This window comes from Danio rerio, chromosome 3 (genome assembly GCF_052040795.2).
Source record: "Danio rerio strain M-AB ecotype USA chromosome 3, GRCz13ab, whole genome shotgun sequence".
Lineage (NCBI taxonomy): Eukaryota > Metazoa > Chordata > Actinopteri > Cypriniformes > Danionidae > Danio > Danio rerio.
The window spans coordinates 12,897,245-12,917,484 of NC_141023.1; the positions used below are offsets into that span (position 1 = coordinate 12,897,245).

The following is a 20,240-nucleotide window of genomic DNA, read 5'->3' on the forward strand; positions in this document are numbered from 1 at the left end:
AGGCTAGTTTTTAACAGCAGATGAGACTTTAGGCAAGTTTTTATAACAGCAGACGGCGCTCTAGGCTAGTTTTAGACAGCAGATGACGCTTGAGACTAGTTTTAAAAAAGTAGATGGAATTCTAGGCTAGTTTTTAGCAGTACCCTGCTAAAAAATACAGCTTAAACCAGCCTAGGCTGGTTGGCTGGTTTTAGCTGGTCAACCAGGCTGGTTTTAGAGAGGTTTTGGCCACTTCCAGGCTGGATTTAGGTGGTCATTTTCCAGCCTGACCAGCTAAAACCAGGCTGGAAATGGCTGGAAACCAGCCTGGAAGTGGCCAAAACCCCTCTAAAACCAGCCTGGTTGACCAGCTAAAACCAGCCAACCAGCCTAGGCTGGTTAAAGCTGGATTTTTTAGCAGGGTAGGTGATGCTTTAGGCTAGTTTTAGACAGCAGACATTGCTCGAGACTAGATTTAAACAGCAGATGGCATTCTAGGCTAGTTTTTGGAAGTAGATGATGCTTTAGGCCAGTATTAACAGCAGGTGTTGCTCTAGGATAGTTTTGACAGCAGATGGCGCTCTAGGTTAGTTTTAGCATCAGATGGAGCTCTCGGCTAGTTTTAACACATGATGCACTAGGCTAATTTTTAACAGCAGGTGATGGCCTAGGCTAGTTTTTAACAGCAGATGATGCTCTAGGCTAGTTTTTAACAATGAATGGTGCTCTAGGATAGTTTTGAACCACAAATGGAGATCTAGCCTAGTTTTTAACAACAGATGGTGCCATAGGCTAGTTTTTAGCAGCAGATGATGCTCTAGGCTAGTTTTTAACACAAAAGGCACTCAAGGCTAGTTTTAACCACAGATGGCGCTCTATGCTAGTTTTTGACAGCAGATGTGCTCTAGGCTAGTTTTAGAAGCAGGTGGCGCTTAAAACGTTAGGAAAGGTTTAAGCAGATTACAAGAGTGTTTATAGTGCGCTGTGTTTATGTTAATCTTGTGACATAGCACCATTTGCTGTTAAACTAGCATAGAGCTGTGTTTTGCAATTGTCAGAATGATTTTCTTGAATGAATTTTCACCACAGCTCTTATAATCAGTGTTGTAATTAATTTTATTGTGCAAAAAGAGAATCAAAAAAGGTACACTATCCAATTTCTACAGACAAATAATAATCTTATTAAAATCTCATTAACTCAACACTTCCACCATTAGCTACTTAAGTTACCAAAGGTGATGCAGTGGGTTTGTAATGAACTAATATAACAAACCAATTGAGCTTTATAGATTAAAGCTAAATCTATAAACCAGATACGTTTCATGTTGTATTTTAATTTGTTTTGTTAATTTTCAAATGTATTAATAAATATTTATGAATTATTTATTTATAAATTGTCTAGTTTTGACATAATAAATGAAAACATTAAAATTAAACCTTTCAAAAAACGTTAAAGCATTTTACATATACAAATAATCACACACACATATATATATATACATTAGTGTTAACATTAGCAACTTTGAATATTAATTATACATTAGTAAATCCTGAACTATGATTAATGATTGCTGTACAAATATTGTTCATGTTAGTAAAACAAATGAACTAATCTTAACTAATGAACTGTTATTTAAAAAAATACTAGTTTGATTTAAGTTTTGGAATTGATTTAAGGACCTAATAAAGCTTCTCGGTGGTTCATTCCGCTCTGGTGACCCCTAATTAATAAAGGGACTAAGCTGAAAAAAAATGAATGAATGAATAAAGCTTCTCTTTTGACCTCTGCCTTTTACTTGCTAGCAAAAGCTTCTTGTTTATTTGATATTCACTGACTAAAAATTGTAAAGAATTTCTAAAATCACAAAAATGTTAAACAACTTATATAATAGTTTGAATTTGACCTCCTGATGTTGATGCATAAGTATATATAAGTTTATATATGTTAGTATATACATAAGTGTATGCAAAATTATTCATATCCCTGGTAAATTCTGACTTGTTTTTGTTCAACTGTAAATAAAAGCTGACATGTTTTTTTTTTTGTCTTGTTGCCTTTTAAAAGAAGCCCCCAAACACTTGCTGGTTTAATAAAAGTAACTTTAAATCACACTTTTCCAGGGCTATGCTCAAAAATTTTGGGCTTGACTGAATTAGTATTTAAGTAAAAAAAAAAAAAGACAAAAGTCTTCTGGAATATAGTGCACCATGCACAGCTCTCTGACTGTCATTGCAAGCATGCACCAAAGGAGGGCGCTATTTATCCACTATAATTATAAATATTTGGAAACGTTACAACCCTCATTCAGTCACGGGAGAAATCACATAGCCTCTTTGTTATTTATAGTTGTGCTATAACGCATTAGTGTACATGTATTACTGTATTTTTTTCTCCATAGTTGGTAGCGCACAGAGGCGTCTGATGTTAGAAACTGTGGAAAGAGCTCCATGTTTGGAGATCCTGTGTATTTCACATTTACAGATAGAGCCGATAAAGTGGGCCCAATGGAGTGTATCATCGGATAAAGATATATTTGAGCACATGGCATTTCAATCCCATCTGTACAGCTTCCTGAGAGACATGAGGTGAATGGAGCTGCTGCTAATGCTAACTTTTAAAACAAATGCTGGAGGAGACTAACTCGGTAAAAGATCACAACCTGGACACAAACATATCCACACGATATTATTACTAAATAACGTTAGACGACAATGATTTCGCAAAGAGAGAGCAGTTTATATTTATATGAAATTGAAATAAAACTAGTATAGTAATTATAGTAACTACTTTAGTTTTTAACTATATAGTAACGTGTACTAGCGTATAGTAGTTACAATTGATAATGAAAGGTACTGAAGTAATTACTAGTAGACTGAAAAAACGATTATACTGTACTACTTGAGGTTACTACCCCTACTGAAAAAAAAATGCTTAAACCAGCCTAGAATGGTTGACTGGTTTTAGTTGGTCAATCAGCCTGGTTTAGGGGTTTTGGCCATTTCCAGGTTGGTTTCCAGTCATTTCCAGCCTGGTCTTAGCTGGTCAGGCTGGGAGATGACCAGCTAAAACCAGCTTGACCAGCCTAGGAACCCAGCCAAAACCAGCTATGTCCAGCTTAAACCAGGCTGGTCAAGCTGATTTTAGCTGGTGTATTGTAACTTGTATAGCCTATAGTTGTATAAAGGTTTGTATCGTGTATTGTTTATATTAGTCGTTGTTTTACTATAGAAACTACAGAGTAAAATACTTTAATATATATATAAGTTATATGGAATAAAAACTCCAATAGAACAACAGCATACATTTTAATGCGCTGTTTAAAGAAATCAATAAATAAACAAAGCAGCTGCTTGCCATCGCAACAGCAATAAGATCCAATGGCCGGCCGATCACTTGCACTCCAAAATGGCTGAATCCGGGGCTTTTGCTGGGCGCTGCCATTGCAATGGAACGCTCTATTCAGTGTTGCCTCTTGCTCATTCTTAGCTCTTTGCTTAAGCACAACCTAAAGCAACGGCCGTTTAAATGACAACATCATGACACCGTTGTGACAACCTTTAGCAACAATGTAGATCCTCAATCTTTTTACAAGGTTGGTACAACGTTGTAGGAAGGTTGTGAGGTTGAGGCAACATTGTGTGTTTGTTGGATACAGGTGTAATTATATGACAAAAAGAGTTACTTTTACTGTAACAGCCTAAAACAGGTGTCTCCAAACTCGCCCCTGAAAGGCTGGTGTCCTGCATATTTATTGACCAGCTAAAACCAGCTAACCAGCTTAGGCTAGGCTATACTATTACTACTAGTATTTTTCTATTCAAGTACTCTACTATAGTATGTCTACAAAACACTAATAAATACAAATTAAAATGTGGGAATATCATTGTTTCAAAAAGTCAGTTGACCACATAAGTAAATCTAATGGTAACTTATTGCCACAATTTAGCCATTTTGCTATGCTAATCACAGTTTAACCTAATAATATTAATGATTCCTTAAATTTATATAGCGCTTTTCTGGGCACTCAAATTGCTTTACACAATGGGGGGGAATCTCCTCATCCACCACCAGTGTGCAGCATCCACCTGGATGACGTGATGGCAGCCATTTTGCACCAGACTGCACACCACACACCCGCTGATTGGTGGAGAGGAGCAGGCTGGGGTGAAACCCCTACTCTTTTTCGAAGGACATCCTGGGATTTTAACGACCACAGAGAGTCAGGACCTCGGTTTAACATCTCATCCAAAAGATGGCGCTTACTGAGCAGTATAGAGTGGAGGAACTATGACGTCACTTTGTAGGCTAATCGGCTGCTAGCATAAAACTGGTTCCCTCGTGAAAATCCCTATACTATTTTCCCATAGGCTTTTCGAAAATTGCAAATAATACGCTCTGTGTTTAAACACTGTTCATTACACTTATACGTTTTGTTCAGCCGGATAATCCTCACACGAAAATACAACATTGAGCACTTTTGGATCTTAAATGCAAACGCAAGAGTTAAAAAGCTAACATTAGGCTATAAACGGACTACAGCGCCCTCGGGGCGCTCGTCAGTGACGTCAGCCCCACCCTGCTACAGACGACTTATCAAGCTTATTTTTAGAAATAATGTCCATGACAAAGAGTTAATCTCTCTGTTTATTATATTGTAATCCACGCTATATATTATAAACTAATAAATACGCAAACACACATAGACCTTTGTGCCTTTTAGATCGTTTTTACGTGGGAAATACATCTGTTTTGCTTTGCGGATTTAAAAATGTGTATAAATCTGCCTATATAGTATTATTATGAGACATATTTAAATAAGTGTATCGCTCGCGTGCGCACAGCCCGCTTACCTTAAACAGACGACAGAAATGAGGCGTGAGGAGGAACAAGTCTATCAAATGCCTGCAAGTTTCATCATCATGGACACAGAGCAACATTCAATATTCCTTTTGTGTCACGAAGTACAGCAAAAAACAGCCCATAAAGTCACATCTGCTATACGTTTTATGGAGGAGTGTAAATACTGCAGTTAAATGTGTTCAGATGAAGAAAAAAAGACGGGAAATCACTTGATCACGTTAAAATGACAGTTAATATGTCTGTATTTTTACACATTTATTTACACGTTTGCATTACTGAGAGCAGGAAAGAAACAGGCTGCACTGAGCAGTATCTTCATATTATCGTTTAATTAAAATAAATGATCAACAAATTAGTCTGTCTCGACAGCCTTTACATGTGAAGGAATTATCTACACACAATCTGAATTCTCAATTAGAATAATACAACAAACTATAAAATACTATTCATGAAAATACTTAAATCACAGACAAATCCAAACGCCCAACACAAGCGAGCTGCTCTTCAGACCAGATCAGCTCGATGACGTATAATGTCCCCGACGCCGCCTGTAGTCTCATTTAGCAACTTGATAGCAACCGTCTTTTTAAAGAAGCATAATCGATTTAAAAGTTGAAGAGTGTGCCGTAACTGATGTGTTTTATGTCGTAGAACAAAACGTGAAAGTATATTGAGTTGGTGTTAGCCACGGACCTTATTTAAGCAATTTTACTGAAACCCCATTCAAAAAACCCATTGACTTTGGGACGAGGGAACCGGAAGTGCTAAAATGCTAACTCGCTTCCGGGTTTTTGCATACAAATTGACGTCATAGTTCCTCCACTCTATAGAGTCCCTGTCACTATACTGGGGCATTAGGACCCACACAGACCGCAGGTTGGGCGCCCCCTGCTGGCCTCACTAACACCACTTCCGGCAGCAACCTAGCTTTCCCATGTGGTCTCCCAATCAGGTACTGACCAGGCGCAGCCCTGCTTAGCTTCAGTGGGTGACCATGTGAGAGTTGCAGAGAGCTGCCGGCTAATATAATGCTTATACAGGTGTAATTTTATGACAAAAAGAGTTACTTTTACTATAATAGCCTAAAAATCTTGCTAAATTCTGTAAGGGTCATTTTGTTTAGACAATATCTATACCAAAATTCTTAGTATTCAAATTTTAGTACACCTTTGCTGCACATTTCTACATTGTTTATCCAGAATCATGCAACTCTAGTCCAAACATTTGTTTAATTCAGTTAGTCAATGTGTAATAATCAGATTTATTCAAACCATTAATGCTATTTACTTTTCTGTGAGCTTTTGTATGTATTATATATTAACGCTGTCATCTATCATTACTCTATCATACAGTGTGAATAAGCAGTCTCTGCACAAAACCCAGATCTCATCGGATGACGCATAAATTTCCCAGCAACCTCGGCACGAAAAAGCAAATGACAGATGATCTACTGTGGATTGATGAAGGTGTGTATACGATGAACTAAAACAAACGGCTCAGACACGACTGCAAACATAACAGACAAACAATGGTGGAAAAAAAAAAAGAGGCAGGAAAACATGCAGGGACGCTATCAGAGATCTAAGGCTGACAGGATGAGGAAATCACTGAAACACAAACTATACTCACACAGTTGCGTCTCTTTTAAATACAGCAACATTCCAGTCCTGTGTCTTACATCACATCAGGCGGAAAAACTGAGAATCAAGGCTGATCCGGCTCAAAAACAAACAACCACAAGGCCTAGTTTGTTTAATTTCTCGCAGCTCCTGCATTTTTAGAGACACTTTACAATAACGAACAGTTAGTTGTCATTAACAATGGAGTACAATTCTTTTTTAATGTTAATTTTAGCCTCATTACAAAGGTAATTGAGATGTTAAATGTCAATAATTCAGTTAGGTTAATTAGACAAGTCATTAACAATGTATAACAATGGTTTGTTTGTTCATTCATTTTCAGCTTAGTCTCTTTATTAATCTGTGGTCACCACAGTGGAATGAACCACCAACTTATCCAGCATATGTTTTACGCAGCGGATGCCCTTGTAGCTGCAACCCATCCCTGGGAAACATCCATACACACTCATTCACACACATACACTATGGCCAATTTAGCGTATTCAGTTCACCTACTGTATAGCGCATGTCTTTTGACTGTGGGGGAACCGGAGCACCCGGAGGAAACCCACACGAACACAGGGAGAACATTCAAACTCCACACAGAAATGCCAACTGACCCAGCTGAGGCTCGAACCAGCGAGCTTCTTGCTCTGAGGTGATTGTGCTACCCACTGTGCCACCATGGTTTGTTTTTAGCCAAATGAAAAAATATATATATTTCTTATGTGGGCTAATAATATTTTTTTATTAAAATTAAAACCTGCTTTCATTCTAGCCGAAATAAAACAAATCTGACTTTCTCCAGAAGAAAAAATATTATAGGAAATTACTTTAAAAGTTTCCTTATTCCATTAAATATCAATTGAGAAATATTTGAAAAAGAATATTGCACGAGAGGGCCTCAGTTGTATGTATAGGATCAGTAATTTAATTTTAAAATAAGGTATTTGAATATCAGAAATTATAATAAATGCAAAAGTTTGATAATTCTTAATTTAATTTTATTTACATTTTAATAATATGTTGAGAAAAAAAATCAGGATGACAATAAAATTAGTTAAGATGACAAGTTATATTTATAGAATTGGACGTAACAATTTATGAGTTAACATTAATTAATGTATTATATTATTTCCAGGTATATTTTTATTGAACATATTTAGTGCAAAAACAAAAGAGAAATTTACATTGAGTAATAAGATACTATCCATCACTGACCCCTATATGATTTTAATAAAAATAACAAAACTAAATTAAGTAAACAAATTAAATAAACATTACAGAGTAATTAAATAAACAAATAATAAAGCTAAAAAAAAACAAGGACAAAGTTATAAAAAGATTGCAGATTCCATTTCTTTTGTCTAATAGACAAGCTTTCAGTCTTAGAGACTTAGACGTTCCCAGATAATCAAAGAAAGGCTAATTGATGCATTATCTAACAATAAGCATTTAATGTTTTATTACCTTGATTGTCTACTTTTAGGCAACACGGTAGCTCAGTGGTTAGCACTGTTGCCCTACAGCAAGAAGGTCACTGGTTCGAGTTCCCGCTTGAGTTTGCATGTTCTCTCTGTGTTGGCGTGGGTTTTCAAAATTGGCCGTAGTGTTTGAGTGTGTGTGGGTGCTTTCCAGTGTTGGGTAGTGGCTGGAAGGGCATCCGCTATGTAAAACATTTCCTGGATAAGTTGGTGGTTCATTCCACTTTGGTGACCCCTGATCAATAAGGGGACTAAGTGAAGGAAAATAAATGAATTAATGACTACTTTTATTTGACTTGTTTTATATATATATATATATATATATATATATATATATATATATATATATATATATATATATATATATAATATTTTTATATTGTTTATATCAGCCATGTATTGGCCATCCTGCTCCCCCGCATCTTATTACAAAATAACACTACAAATTATTAGACTGTTTATTAAAAATCCTAAATTAATCATCAAATACAATAATTCTTTCAAATGTTTCATAAATAATATTTTTATCATTATTTTCTAAAGAACCATTTTCCTCTTTAAAGAAGAACTGTTTTGTGGAATGTTAATTTTGTGGCACCTATTGAAATACAGCTCGTTAGTCAAAAATACTAAGTAAGTTTATTTGATGCATTTGTGGTGGAGTTTATTCAAGCCTTTCTGAAACGACGAGTCACACACAAATGTCGTTTGAAGTACACCTACACACATACACATATTAGTGTTTACTGACACCATGCGGCTGTGGTTATTATATCAATTAAGAATTACATAGCGATTTTAAGGTCTTTGTTACAAACATGCTCTGTTTTAAAAACCTTTTCCACTCATAAAACTTATACTATTACAGAGAGTCGTACAAAATATTTTAATCCCAGTTTATTTATGCAGGAATTTGGGTCCTCTTTTAACATCTTGAAATTTTAAAATAGGGACTTGTTGTGTTTACATTTCTCCAGTATGACAACAAACTCTATACCCACACACAGTGTCTGTCCAAACAATTTACAAAAGTTGATTTTCATCACAGGTGCTCTTTAATTAATGCATTATCTAACATGAACTAACAATGAATATTTAATGTTTATTACTTCGGGTGTCTTCTTTTATTTTATATTTATCTTTTTTTTAATCTTATTTCACATTTATTTTACATCTATATCAGCCATATATTGGCCATCTTGCTTTTTTCCCTTCATCTTATTACAAAATAAGACTACAAATTATTAGATTGTTTATTAAAAATATCCTAAATTAATCAGATAGAATAGTTCTTTCAAATGTTTCATAGTTAATTAATAATTATTATTATTATCTAAAAAACTATTTTTTTACTTTAAAGAGAAACACTTTTGTGCAATGTTAACGTTCTATGAATTTTTACAGTTGTTTGTGGAATCATTAATGCCAAAAAAATAGTGTAAATTGGGGTGTAAAAAGGCTTTGCTAGAGCTTTATTAGCTAGAGTTTTTCTGTTCTATTCTGAGATGGCATGTGAATAATAGATGATATTATCTCTCAAAAGTTTATTTACACAATGTTGAGTTTGTTCTAAATCATGTTCAGTTTGTTGTTCTAAAATTATACTGTTAGACTCAAAAGTATGCATGTGAAGTCATTTCAGGAGATTGAAAGGGTGCTTTAATGCTCATTTTCAGACTACTTTAGCGCTACTTTATGGCAGTTTGTGATTCCACAGATTAGCTGTCCTGTTTTACTACCGTAAAGCTCCAACTCTTCCAGTTTGCTGAGCTCATGTCTTATGAAACGGCACTCTTTTACACAAGTCCAGTTCTACAGGACGCTTTAGCAACATCTCTGGCAACACATTCAGGCCGCTTATGTTTTGGTCTATTTTAAGGACATTTACACAACCTCGCAGATCCAAAATCATAAATTATTTGAGCATAAAAACAAACAAACAAAAAACTTTCAGTACATAAAGGATATACGAATAACTTACAATTTAATTGACAAACTTAATTAATTTAATTAATTTAGAGTTTTACAGTTATGATGAATCTTGTCAGGCATGTTTAAAACAGTAATTATTTGGTAACATATTAAAAGAATATAATTAATGATCATAATGCTAATTCATTGTCTAAATCATTATAAATTGCCACTATCCTTCAAATCAAGTTTTTAATAAATTAAACATTAACTAAATTCAGCATGATTGCTTATTGTGTTATGTATTTTATTACCAAAATAAGTATTTTATTTTAGGCCAAAAGAAGTAAATTGATTATTTTTTTCCCCCAAAAAATGTATTCTACAATAAGAAATATGTTGTGCTGAATTATTTATTTATTTTCCCCCACAAAAGTTCTCAAACACAGAGATTTTAGTTTCCTTTAATATATATTGCAAATTTAAAATTCTCCTCCTTGCATTTAGATCCCTAAATAGCCTAGCTTCCTCTTATCTTTGCAACATGCTTGTCCCCTACACCCCAACTCGCTTATTATTACGTTCCTCTGACTCCCTCCTTCTTGCTGTCCCTCGGTACCGCCTCTCTTCAATGGGGGGCAGATCATTTAGTGTTATTGTACAGTTTGCACCCAAATTCTGGAACTCTACCACGCTCACTCCATTCTGCTAATAATATCTCTGAATTCAAATCCTTACTTAAAACTCATCAATCCACTTGCACTCTGCTTATTTGTCTCTTAGGTCTTGTTTTTGTATTTCCAGTTTGTTATATTTGACTTCCTGGATGTTTGTGTATCTTCTATCTGCTTGTACTATCTCTTTTTGTCTCATTCTTTGCTCAAGAGTCCTTGAGCTCTGGAAAGGCGCTATATAAATAAAAATTACTATTAACTAAATACATTTTGTACGCATGCACTAACATGGAAATATCTGAGCCTGATTAAAAGATAATAGACAACCAGGATACAGACAACTTACTTTTCCCAAAATCAGTTTAAATTTCAAGCTAAATTACTTTTTTTTTCCAATATTTAAAAAAAAAAGCTGAAAAACTCCCACACTGCCAGCATCTTGTTTTTCTTCTCGCATAAACTCTTTCATGCAGGACAGTTTGTCATCCGATAACATAAACAATACATATATATCAGCTAATACCGATATGGTCACCGATATTTACAATGAGTTAACATGTAACAATTTAGAACGGGTCAACATTAATTAACACACTAACTACCTGAAGTAACAATGAGAATTTAATGTTTATTACTTGTTTGATACCGATATGGCTACCAATATTTACAGTGAGTTTACTTGTCACAATTTAGAATGAGTTAACATTAATGTTATAACAAACATGAGCTAGCAATGATAACTAAATGTCTATTACTAATGTTCATTACTTTGGCTAATACCGATATGGCCAACAATATTTACAATGAGATAACGTGTAACAGCATAGAATGAATGAAAATTTATTAATGCATTATTATAAACTAACAGTAATAATTAAATGTTCATTACTTTGTCCCATACCGATATGGCCACCGATATTTACAATGAGATAAACTTGTAACAGTATAGAATGAGTCAACATTAATTATTGCACCAACTAACCTGAAGTAACAATGAGAATTTAATGTTTATTACTAATGTTCATTACTTTGTTTGATACCGATATGGCTACCAATATTTACAGTGAGTTTACTTGTAACAGTGTAGAATGAGTTAACATTAATTAATGCATTAACTAACTTGAAATAACAATGAGAATTTAATTTTTATTTCTAATGTTTATTACTGTGTTAGATACCGATATGGTCATTGATATTTACAATGAGATAACTTATAACAGCATAGAATGAATAAAAATGTATTAATGCATTGATATGAACTAACAGTGATAATTAAATGTTCATTACTTTGGCCCATACCGATATGGCCACCGATATTTACAATGAGATAACTTGTAACAGTATAGAATGAGTCAACATTAATTATTGCACCAACTAACCTGAAGTAACAATGAGAATTTAATGTTTATTACTAATGTTCATTACTTTGTTTGATACCGATATGGCTACCAATATTTACAGTGAGTTTACTTGTAACAGTGTAGAATGAGTTAACATTAATTAATGCATTAACTAACTTGAAATAACAATGAGAATTTAATTTTTATTTCTAATGTTTATTACTGTGTTAGATACCGATATGGTCATTGATATTTACAATGAGATAACTTATAACAGCATAGAATGAATAAAAATGTATTAATGCATTGATATGAACTAACAGTGATAATTAAATGTTCATTACTTTGGCCCATACCGATATGGCCACCGATATTTACAATGAGATAAACTTGTAACAGTATAGAATGAGTCAACATTAATTATTGCACCAACTAACCTGAAGTAACAATGAGAATTTAATGTTTATTACTAATGTTCATTACTTTGTTTGATACCGATATGGCTACCAATATTTACAGTGAGTTTACTTGTAACAGTATAGAATGAGTTAACATTAATTAATGCATTAACTAACGTGAAATAACAATGAGAATTTAATGTTTATTTCTAATGTTAATTACTGTGTTAGATACCGATATGGTCATTGATATTTACAATGAGATAACTTATAACAGTATAGAATGAATGAAAATTTATTAATGCATTGATATGAACTAACAGTGATAATTAAATGTTCATTACTTTGGCCCATACTGATATGGCCACCGATATTTACAATGAGATAACTTGTAACAGTATAGAATGAGTCAGCATTAATTATTGCACCAACTACCCTGAAGTAACAATGAGAATTTAATGTTTATTACTAATGTTCATTATTTTGTTTGATACCGATATGGCCACCAATATTTACTGTGAGTTTACTTGTAACAATTTAGAATGAGTTAACATTAATTAGTACACTAATTAACATAAACTAACAATGATAATAAGGTATCTTTTTCTAAAGTTACTACTTTGGCCGATACTGATATGTCCAACGATAGTTACAATGAGATAACTTGTAACAGTGTAGAATGAGTTAAAATTAATTAATGCACTAACTAAAATGAACTAACAGTGATAATTAAATGTTTAATTATCTAATGTTCATTACTAATGTACCAATGTTCATTACTTTGACAGATACTGATACGGCCACCAATATTTACACTGAATTAACCTGTAACAGTTTACAATGAGTTAATATTAATTAATGCCTTACCCAACGTGGACTAACAGTGATAATTTAATGTTTATTACTATTGTTTACTAGTTTGCTTGGTACCGATATCACTACCGATATTCACAATTAGTTAACTTTAATTAATATTAAGTTAACTAAACTTTAGTTAATATTAATTATATCACTAACTACCATGAGTATTTAATGTTTCTTACTAATGTCTATTATGTTTATACTGATATGGCCATCTATATTTACACTGAGTTAACATGGAACAATTTACATTGAGTTGGACTTAATCAATGTGCACTTAATAACATGAACTAACAATGAATATTTCGTATTTTTTACTTTAGATGATACCAATATTACCACCGATATGTTGTTCATCTCTAACCTTTTGTATATTTTTGTGCTTTTATATGGGGTATCTATTTAAATAAATACAATTTATTTATGACTGATTAGATAATGTCATAGGCTCTCCTTCTTGAACGCTAATTCCGACCACGGCATAAGCGGTATTATAGAATCCTACACAGCATTCAAAAATATATCGGTATAAATTAATATACCACCCAGCCCTATTTGTGTATGTGTGTGTGAGGACTGTACAAGCTGCTCTAAGTGTTTTTAATAAGCCATCATAAGTTCTCTCGAAGGACAGCAGGTCGTGTTTCTCTCAGACTCGCATAATTTATTAGCTCCAAGTCTCTGGAGAGAAATTCTCCTGAGACATGCAGAGACATTCTAGACATTTTGAAAGATGAAGTTTACATTGATCCAGCAGATGTCCGTCTACATCTCATGTTTGAGCCGTGCTATTAAGATTGAGCTGTTGTTGTGCATGCAGACGTACATTACCGTCAGTTACAGAGTGTTTTTTTTGTAGCCAGATTTGATTTCAGTGTTAGTGTTGGACTTTCAGCACTATAGTGTTTTGTATGAGGTCATGCTGAGGTGACGCTCTGATAGTTTGGGTTCACATGTCGTTAGAATCTTAACATACCAGTCACCTTTAAAGATTTGTTGATAAGATATAGCTATAAAATGCATATTTTTGTGATTGTAGTGTCAATCTTGACATGATACATGGGGTGTTTTAGACACACATTATTGTTCAAATGTTTTTAGGTTGATTCAAGAGTTCACTCTTAGCTGATGATTGATAATAAAGCTAGTTTGGCGTGCTGTCCCGGGAGAGAGCCCTGATCTTATAAGATCCTCGAGCCCTGGGCTCCCCCCCGTTGCAAGGCGAGAGGGGAGTTTGAGCTCAGGTAGATCTTCAGATATGGATGCTGAAAGGTAGACTCAGAGTTTAGCTAAAATATTTTGGATTAATCGTTTAGGGTGCTTGTTTTTGAACTGTGGGAGGAAACCGGAGGACCTGGGAAAAACCCACGCGACCACGAAGAGAACAAACAAAACTCCGCACAGAAATGTCGCCTGGTTTGGATAGAATTTAAACCAGGGGCATTCTTGCTGTGAGGCAACAGTGCTAATCACTGGCCACCGTGACGCCCGTTTGAAAGGAGGGAAAGAAGGGTTGGGGGGGGTTCCTTCAAGACGAAGATATTCACCTTATTCTCCACCGACGAGCGGGCGCTGCCTTTTGAATCTTTTTGTCTCGCGACTTCCGGTCACATTCACTTCCATTCATTTTTTGATGTTAAAAACGGCTCATTACGCTGCTTGATGTTGCAATTTGATATTTTCTTATTATATTATTCTACCTGGTCTGTGTAGTCATGCAAACAGTTGTTTGTAGAGCAAGTAGTTTGACCATTTTCTGCCATTTATTATTCTCAGTCATTTCTCCCATAGGCGACTGAATCAGAAGTTCTAAGGCAATCGCGAAAACAGGCGCACTTCCGAGTTTTAAGGTCAATTGAGATGAGAAAAGTCTGGTTAGTTATAGTGGGTTTAGGATCGTCTGATAGGATAATCAGTCATTAGCTAAAGTTGGAACAGCTGTGAACAATCATAAGCAAGTGATCCTCTCGAAATTTGTTTATAAATAAACTTCACTTAAAGTTTGCAGAAAGTGTCTTCTGTTCACAAAGACTGCATTTATTTGATCCAAAATCCATAATTATTCTGAAATATTATTATAGTTTAAATGAGTCTTTTTTTAAAATGCATTTTATTTTTGCAATATCATCGGGAGTTTAAAAACATTAAATAATTGTAAGCAGAGCATTTCATTTCCTTAGTCTTTAAAATTGTTAAAAGACATACATTTAAGGACCAAAGTAAAATTCTTATGGATGTATGATAATATTTTGTAATTATCATTAAAATCTTTTTAATGATTTTTGTTAACATTTTGTCATAGGAATATAGTCATAGGAATATGAGGAACATATCCATAGTGTGGGGTGTCAAATAAAAATATGACTTTCTGTTTTGAAAGGGTATTGGTTTTATACACTTTAGTTGACCAGCAGGTTTATTACACACTTTAGGACACAACAAGTAAATAGTGACTATATTTCACTACAGATATAAAATATAAGATATAGATATTAAAATACTGTATGCAATAGGAAAACCCTATAATGGTCATTTAACACATACTGAAATATATCAAATCATTAAGCTCTATTTTGACGGTCCATGCATAACTGCACAATGCACAAATGCACTGTGCACACATGCACAAATATTTGTTTCAAAACTATTTCTAAATTTAGTTCTAATTTCCAGCAAACGAGTAAATGAACAATAGTAACGAAGTGTGCTCAAAAACCTGAGTTTTATCCTAAAACCCATGCTGTGCCCCATATGGTCTAAAACCTGCAGGAGGGCAAATCTAAGCTTATTTTTAATAAAACAAGTATAAATATGGATATAATAAATAATACTGCTAAAAATAATAACATTATACAAAAGCAAATTGTTATGAATGAACTGAAAAAGCCTCCCGAGATGAAGAAGACATAAAAGTAGGGATTTTTCATATTTATGTAGGCTAGAAAATAATATGTTTTGTAATATTTTAATCCTTTATATTTATATCCTATATATCTATTCTTATTATATCCTATATATATCCTTAATATTTAAAATTTTTCATATGTAAAGATATTTGCGTATTGCTCTACATATTGTGTGTATTAAGCAGTGTGTAAGCGAGGCGCAACTCTGCGCTGGAGTTTAGACCGGGTTTGTTTTGGTCTAATGAAAAATCTATTTTAGTTTCTCAAAATAGCAACGCGCCAGCAATGCACCTCAGAACGCCTTCCTATTTAGACCAGAACACATATGGGCGCACAAATGAGCGCAAATTCATTTGCTATTTAAAAAGCATGGCGCAACACCTCAAAACCACTCTCGCGCCAAGCTAAAACTAGCAAACAAGTATTACGTCATGCCTTGCGCCACATTGCGCCGGGTGTATGATAGGGCCCTTAATGTTATCTTTTTTATAACATAATTGATATCAATCTTTAAAGAGAGTTGGTATGAGTAAATTCTGAAACTTTAAAATATGTAGTGATTAAAAAAGCAAAAATCCATTGTTTTTGAATATTTATGTCTATTCATGTCACTTTTTGGTAATCGATCGAGTCTTGATGACCACTAAACACTGCATAACATTTTTATTAACACATTTTTAATTAAACAATAAAATGTTTTATATATTTATATATTTTTTTAAGTTCTAAGCATTGTAACAATATAAAATAAATACTAAACTCATAATATTTTTGGTGGCAACTGAAAAGATTTAAACCTGCATGTACAAAAATACCAAAGCTTAATGCATCTGCAACATGTTTACTTGGGGAAGTTGGAGTAAAAGTTACATGCCTGAGTAAGAAGTTCTTCTTTGCATGTACATTAATGTATGAAATGGATGCTGGCGTCATCAGTGCAGCTTTGCTATCAATAATTCATACCAGCGTTTCACCATCCTTTTATCATATATGCTGATGGAAACCATTGTTATACTTTGATTGCTGACTACAACAACAGAACTTCTCAGAACTTTTGTGATATGAACGTCCACTTAAAAGGCTGCTTCACAGAGTGCACTCTTGAAATCTATTTATGTTGTTATAGTAATCTCTGAGTTTGCTACCTCAGCTTTACATGCTAGCTCTCTGCAACTCTCACATGGTCAGCCACTGAAGCTAAGCAGGGCTGCGCCTGGTCACTACCTAGATGGGAGACCACATGGGAAAGCTAGGTTGCTGCCGGAAGTGGTGTTAGTGAGGCCAGCAGGAGGCGGCCAATCTGCGGCCTATGTGGGTCCTAATGCCCCAGTATAGTGACGAGGACTCTATACTGCTCAGTGAGCGCTGTCTTTCGGATGAGACGTTAAACTCCCTCAGGTCGTCCCAGGATGTCTTTTGAAAAATAGTAAGGGTTTCACCCCAGCATCTTGGCCAAATCTGCCCAATGGCCTCGGTCCATTATGGCCTCCTAACCCTCCCCTTTTCATAATTGGCTTCATCACTCTGTCTCCTCTCCACTGATTAGCTGATGTGTGGTGTTTGGTCTGTCGCAAAATGTTTGCCGTCATGTCATCCAGGTGGATGCTGCACACTGGTGCACATTGTGTAAAGTGCTTTGAGTGCCCAGAAAAGCACTATATAAATGTAATAATTATTATTATTATTACATTTAAAGTGTTTGTTTATTGTGTTATAATAGAATAAAATACTATGTAAGTCAATAGCTGCTTGGTTTAGTTTAGTTTAGTTTAGTTTAGTTTAGTTTAGTTTAGTTTAGTTTAGTTTAGTTTAGTTTAGTTTAGTTTTTAAAGCTATTAATCCCCTTGGAGCAATTTATTTGGACACGGTGGTGCTTCTCATAAGGCCTGGTTTATACTTCTGCATGCTATGAAGTATATATAACAGACAACATATATAGTCATTTTAAACACTTTCAATAGTGTTTTATGAAAATTCAAAGGGTTTTCTTTAAAATGGTACCAAATTTTTGCATTTACACCTCTGAATGTGGATTTGGAAAGCTTTTTAATTCGGGTAGGCAGAATCCAGGTGGAAATCCTAAAATAGCTTCAGTTTAACCTCAAAACTACATGACATTTTTACCGCATCAAAAATTCATTCGGTAATTTATTCGGTTTTCATTGTAGTTTATGCACATTTCTTTCTTATTGGATATAAGGTTTATCCTTCTCAGTTGTGTGCATATTTTTTGTGCATTTTCAAAATGTATGTGCATTCTGGCATTTCCATTAATCACTTTTTTATGCAATAGTCCAAATATGTGCTTATAAATGGGTGGATGGTAATGAGAGATACAGTAATACGAGATTTCCTTTCTGCTACTGACTTGAATGTACCAATGCGTCCAGTGTTTTATTATAAGCCATAACTGTTAAATTGCAGCAATATTTGTCAATGCACATCAGAGTTTGCTCCTTAAAGCCACAATATGTTAACAGTGTTTTACTTGGTTGACTGATGGATCCATTTACTGTCATTATTCAGATCCCACCACTCCAGCTTTTCCATAACTCAACATATGTTGATGTCCGAGAACACAAAGTCATAGTTCAGCACTTTCCTTTTTTCCTCAAATCAATTGACATAAATTGTGGTCAGGAAGCCTTCGTGAGAGACTTTGGCATTTAAATGTTGAGCTGAAGTGAAGTGCGGGTCTTTTGTGCAGCAGTGTGTGTTTTGTAACCGTTCCCATGTTTCCAAACTCTCTCATACGTCTTTCAGCGGCTGAATGAGCATCTCTTCCATGACTTCACATACTGTAAACTCATCTGCTCTCTGTTCTGTGTCCAGAGCGCTGACGGAAAGAGTACAGAAAATCATACTCAATTAAAAGTACCATTACTTGCCAAAAAATGCAGTGCAAGTAAAATTCTGAGCTTGCCTTATGCAGGTGAGTGGGCTTGACAAACCACCACAGCACTCTTTTATCTCTCAGACACTTGCACCAGATTTGTACATTTGCACTTGCCTACAATCACTCTACCTCTCAAAAAATATTGTGCATTTATGAAGTGTTCCTCCTGCAGGTGAGTGGGCTTGACAAACCACCTGCAGAAAACACTCCTTCATCTCTCTTACACTTTTACCAACACTTGCACCAGATTTCGTACGTGCACTTAACACTTTCTTGCAATCACTCTGAATTTTAAAAAAAACATTGTGCAGTTTCGTAGTGTGCCTCCTGCAGGTGAGTGGGCTTGACAAACTACCTTTAGAAACACACATTTTTAAATCCCCCATCCTCCCACCTTTACTCTAGCACTTAATTCTCTGAGCACTAACAGTTCCTTTTTATAATTAGCACTTCTTGTGGGTGAAGCAGTGGCACAGTAGGTAGTGCTGTCGCCTCACAGCAAGAAGGTCGCTGGTTCGAGCCTCGGCTCAGTTGGCGTTTCTGTGTAGAGTTTGCATGTTCTCCCTGCCTTCGCGTGGGTTTCCTCCGAGTGCTCCGGTTTCCCCCACAGTCCAAAGACATGCGGTACAGGTGAATTGGGTAGGCTAAATTGTCCGTAGTGTATGAGTGTGTGTGTGGATGTTTCCCAGAGATGGGTTGTGGCTGGAAGGGCATCCGCTGCGTAAAAACTTGCTGGATAAGTTTGCGGTTCATAAGTTAGCGACCCCGAATTAATAAAAGGACTAAGCCGACAAAAAAATGAATGAATGAACTTCTTGTGTGTTTTGCTTGTTCTTGTTGAATCGCTGAATGCCTCCTCAGTTGTAAGTTGCTTCAGACAAGCTTCTGCTAAATCGGGGGTTCTCAACCTTTTTTACTTCGAGCCCATCTCCTTCTGCGAAAATATTTGGAGGACCCACGTGTCTGACATTTTCTTTAAAACTGATTTTTTTTTGAGAAAATTATTATTTTAAAACCTAGAGCTGTGACCCTACACTAGTCTCACGGTTCGGTTCGGTTACGATTATCATGCCATCGATTCGGTTCAATTCGATATTTCGGTGCATCACGGTGCATTGACGGAGCTTTCCATACACAGTTTTATATTTTCTTCACAGCAGCAGTTCTTGTATTAAAATGTATGAATATATTTATATACTATTTGTAATACAATTTTGTCATTTAATACAAACAGTCAGATATATAAACTGCAACTTTAAACAAAACGAGCATTAAGCAAATAATATAAACAAATATAAACATCCAGCTCAA

General features: G+C 34.9%; 2 protein-coding genes across 8 annotated transcripts in view; both read left to right on the forward strand.

Moving 5' to 3' along the window:
• The window catches only part of dnaaf5 (dynein axonemal assembly factor 5), a 571,499-nt gene extending 565,831 nt beyond the window's left edge, over nt 1-5,668 (forward strand). The window contains exon 13 of the transcript XR_015479400.1: nt 4,251-5,668. The gene's annotated coding sequence lies outside the window, so the exon portion shown is untranslated. The remainder of the gene's footprint in view (nt 1-4,250) is intronic.
• The window catches only part of LOC147845540 (uncharacterized), an 86,423-nt gene continuing 68,428 nt past the window's right edge, over nt 2,246-20,240 (forward strand). For 2 of the 7 annotated variants that reach the window (XM_087244080.1, XM_087244075.1), the window contains exons 1-2: nt 2,278-2,624; nt 6,193-6,306. In XM_087244080.1, coding sequence (XP_087100206.1) covers nt 6,283-6,306 — 24 coding nt within the window. In that variant the 5' untranslated portion in view covers nt 2,278-2,624; nt 6,193-6,282. Of the gene's footprint in view, nt 2,625-6,192; nt 6,307-20,240 lie in introns of all 7 variants that reach the window. The other 5 variants (XM_087244077.1, XM_087244074.1, XM_087244079.1 and 2 more) reach the window with 4 other exon arrangements.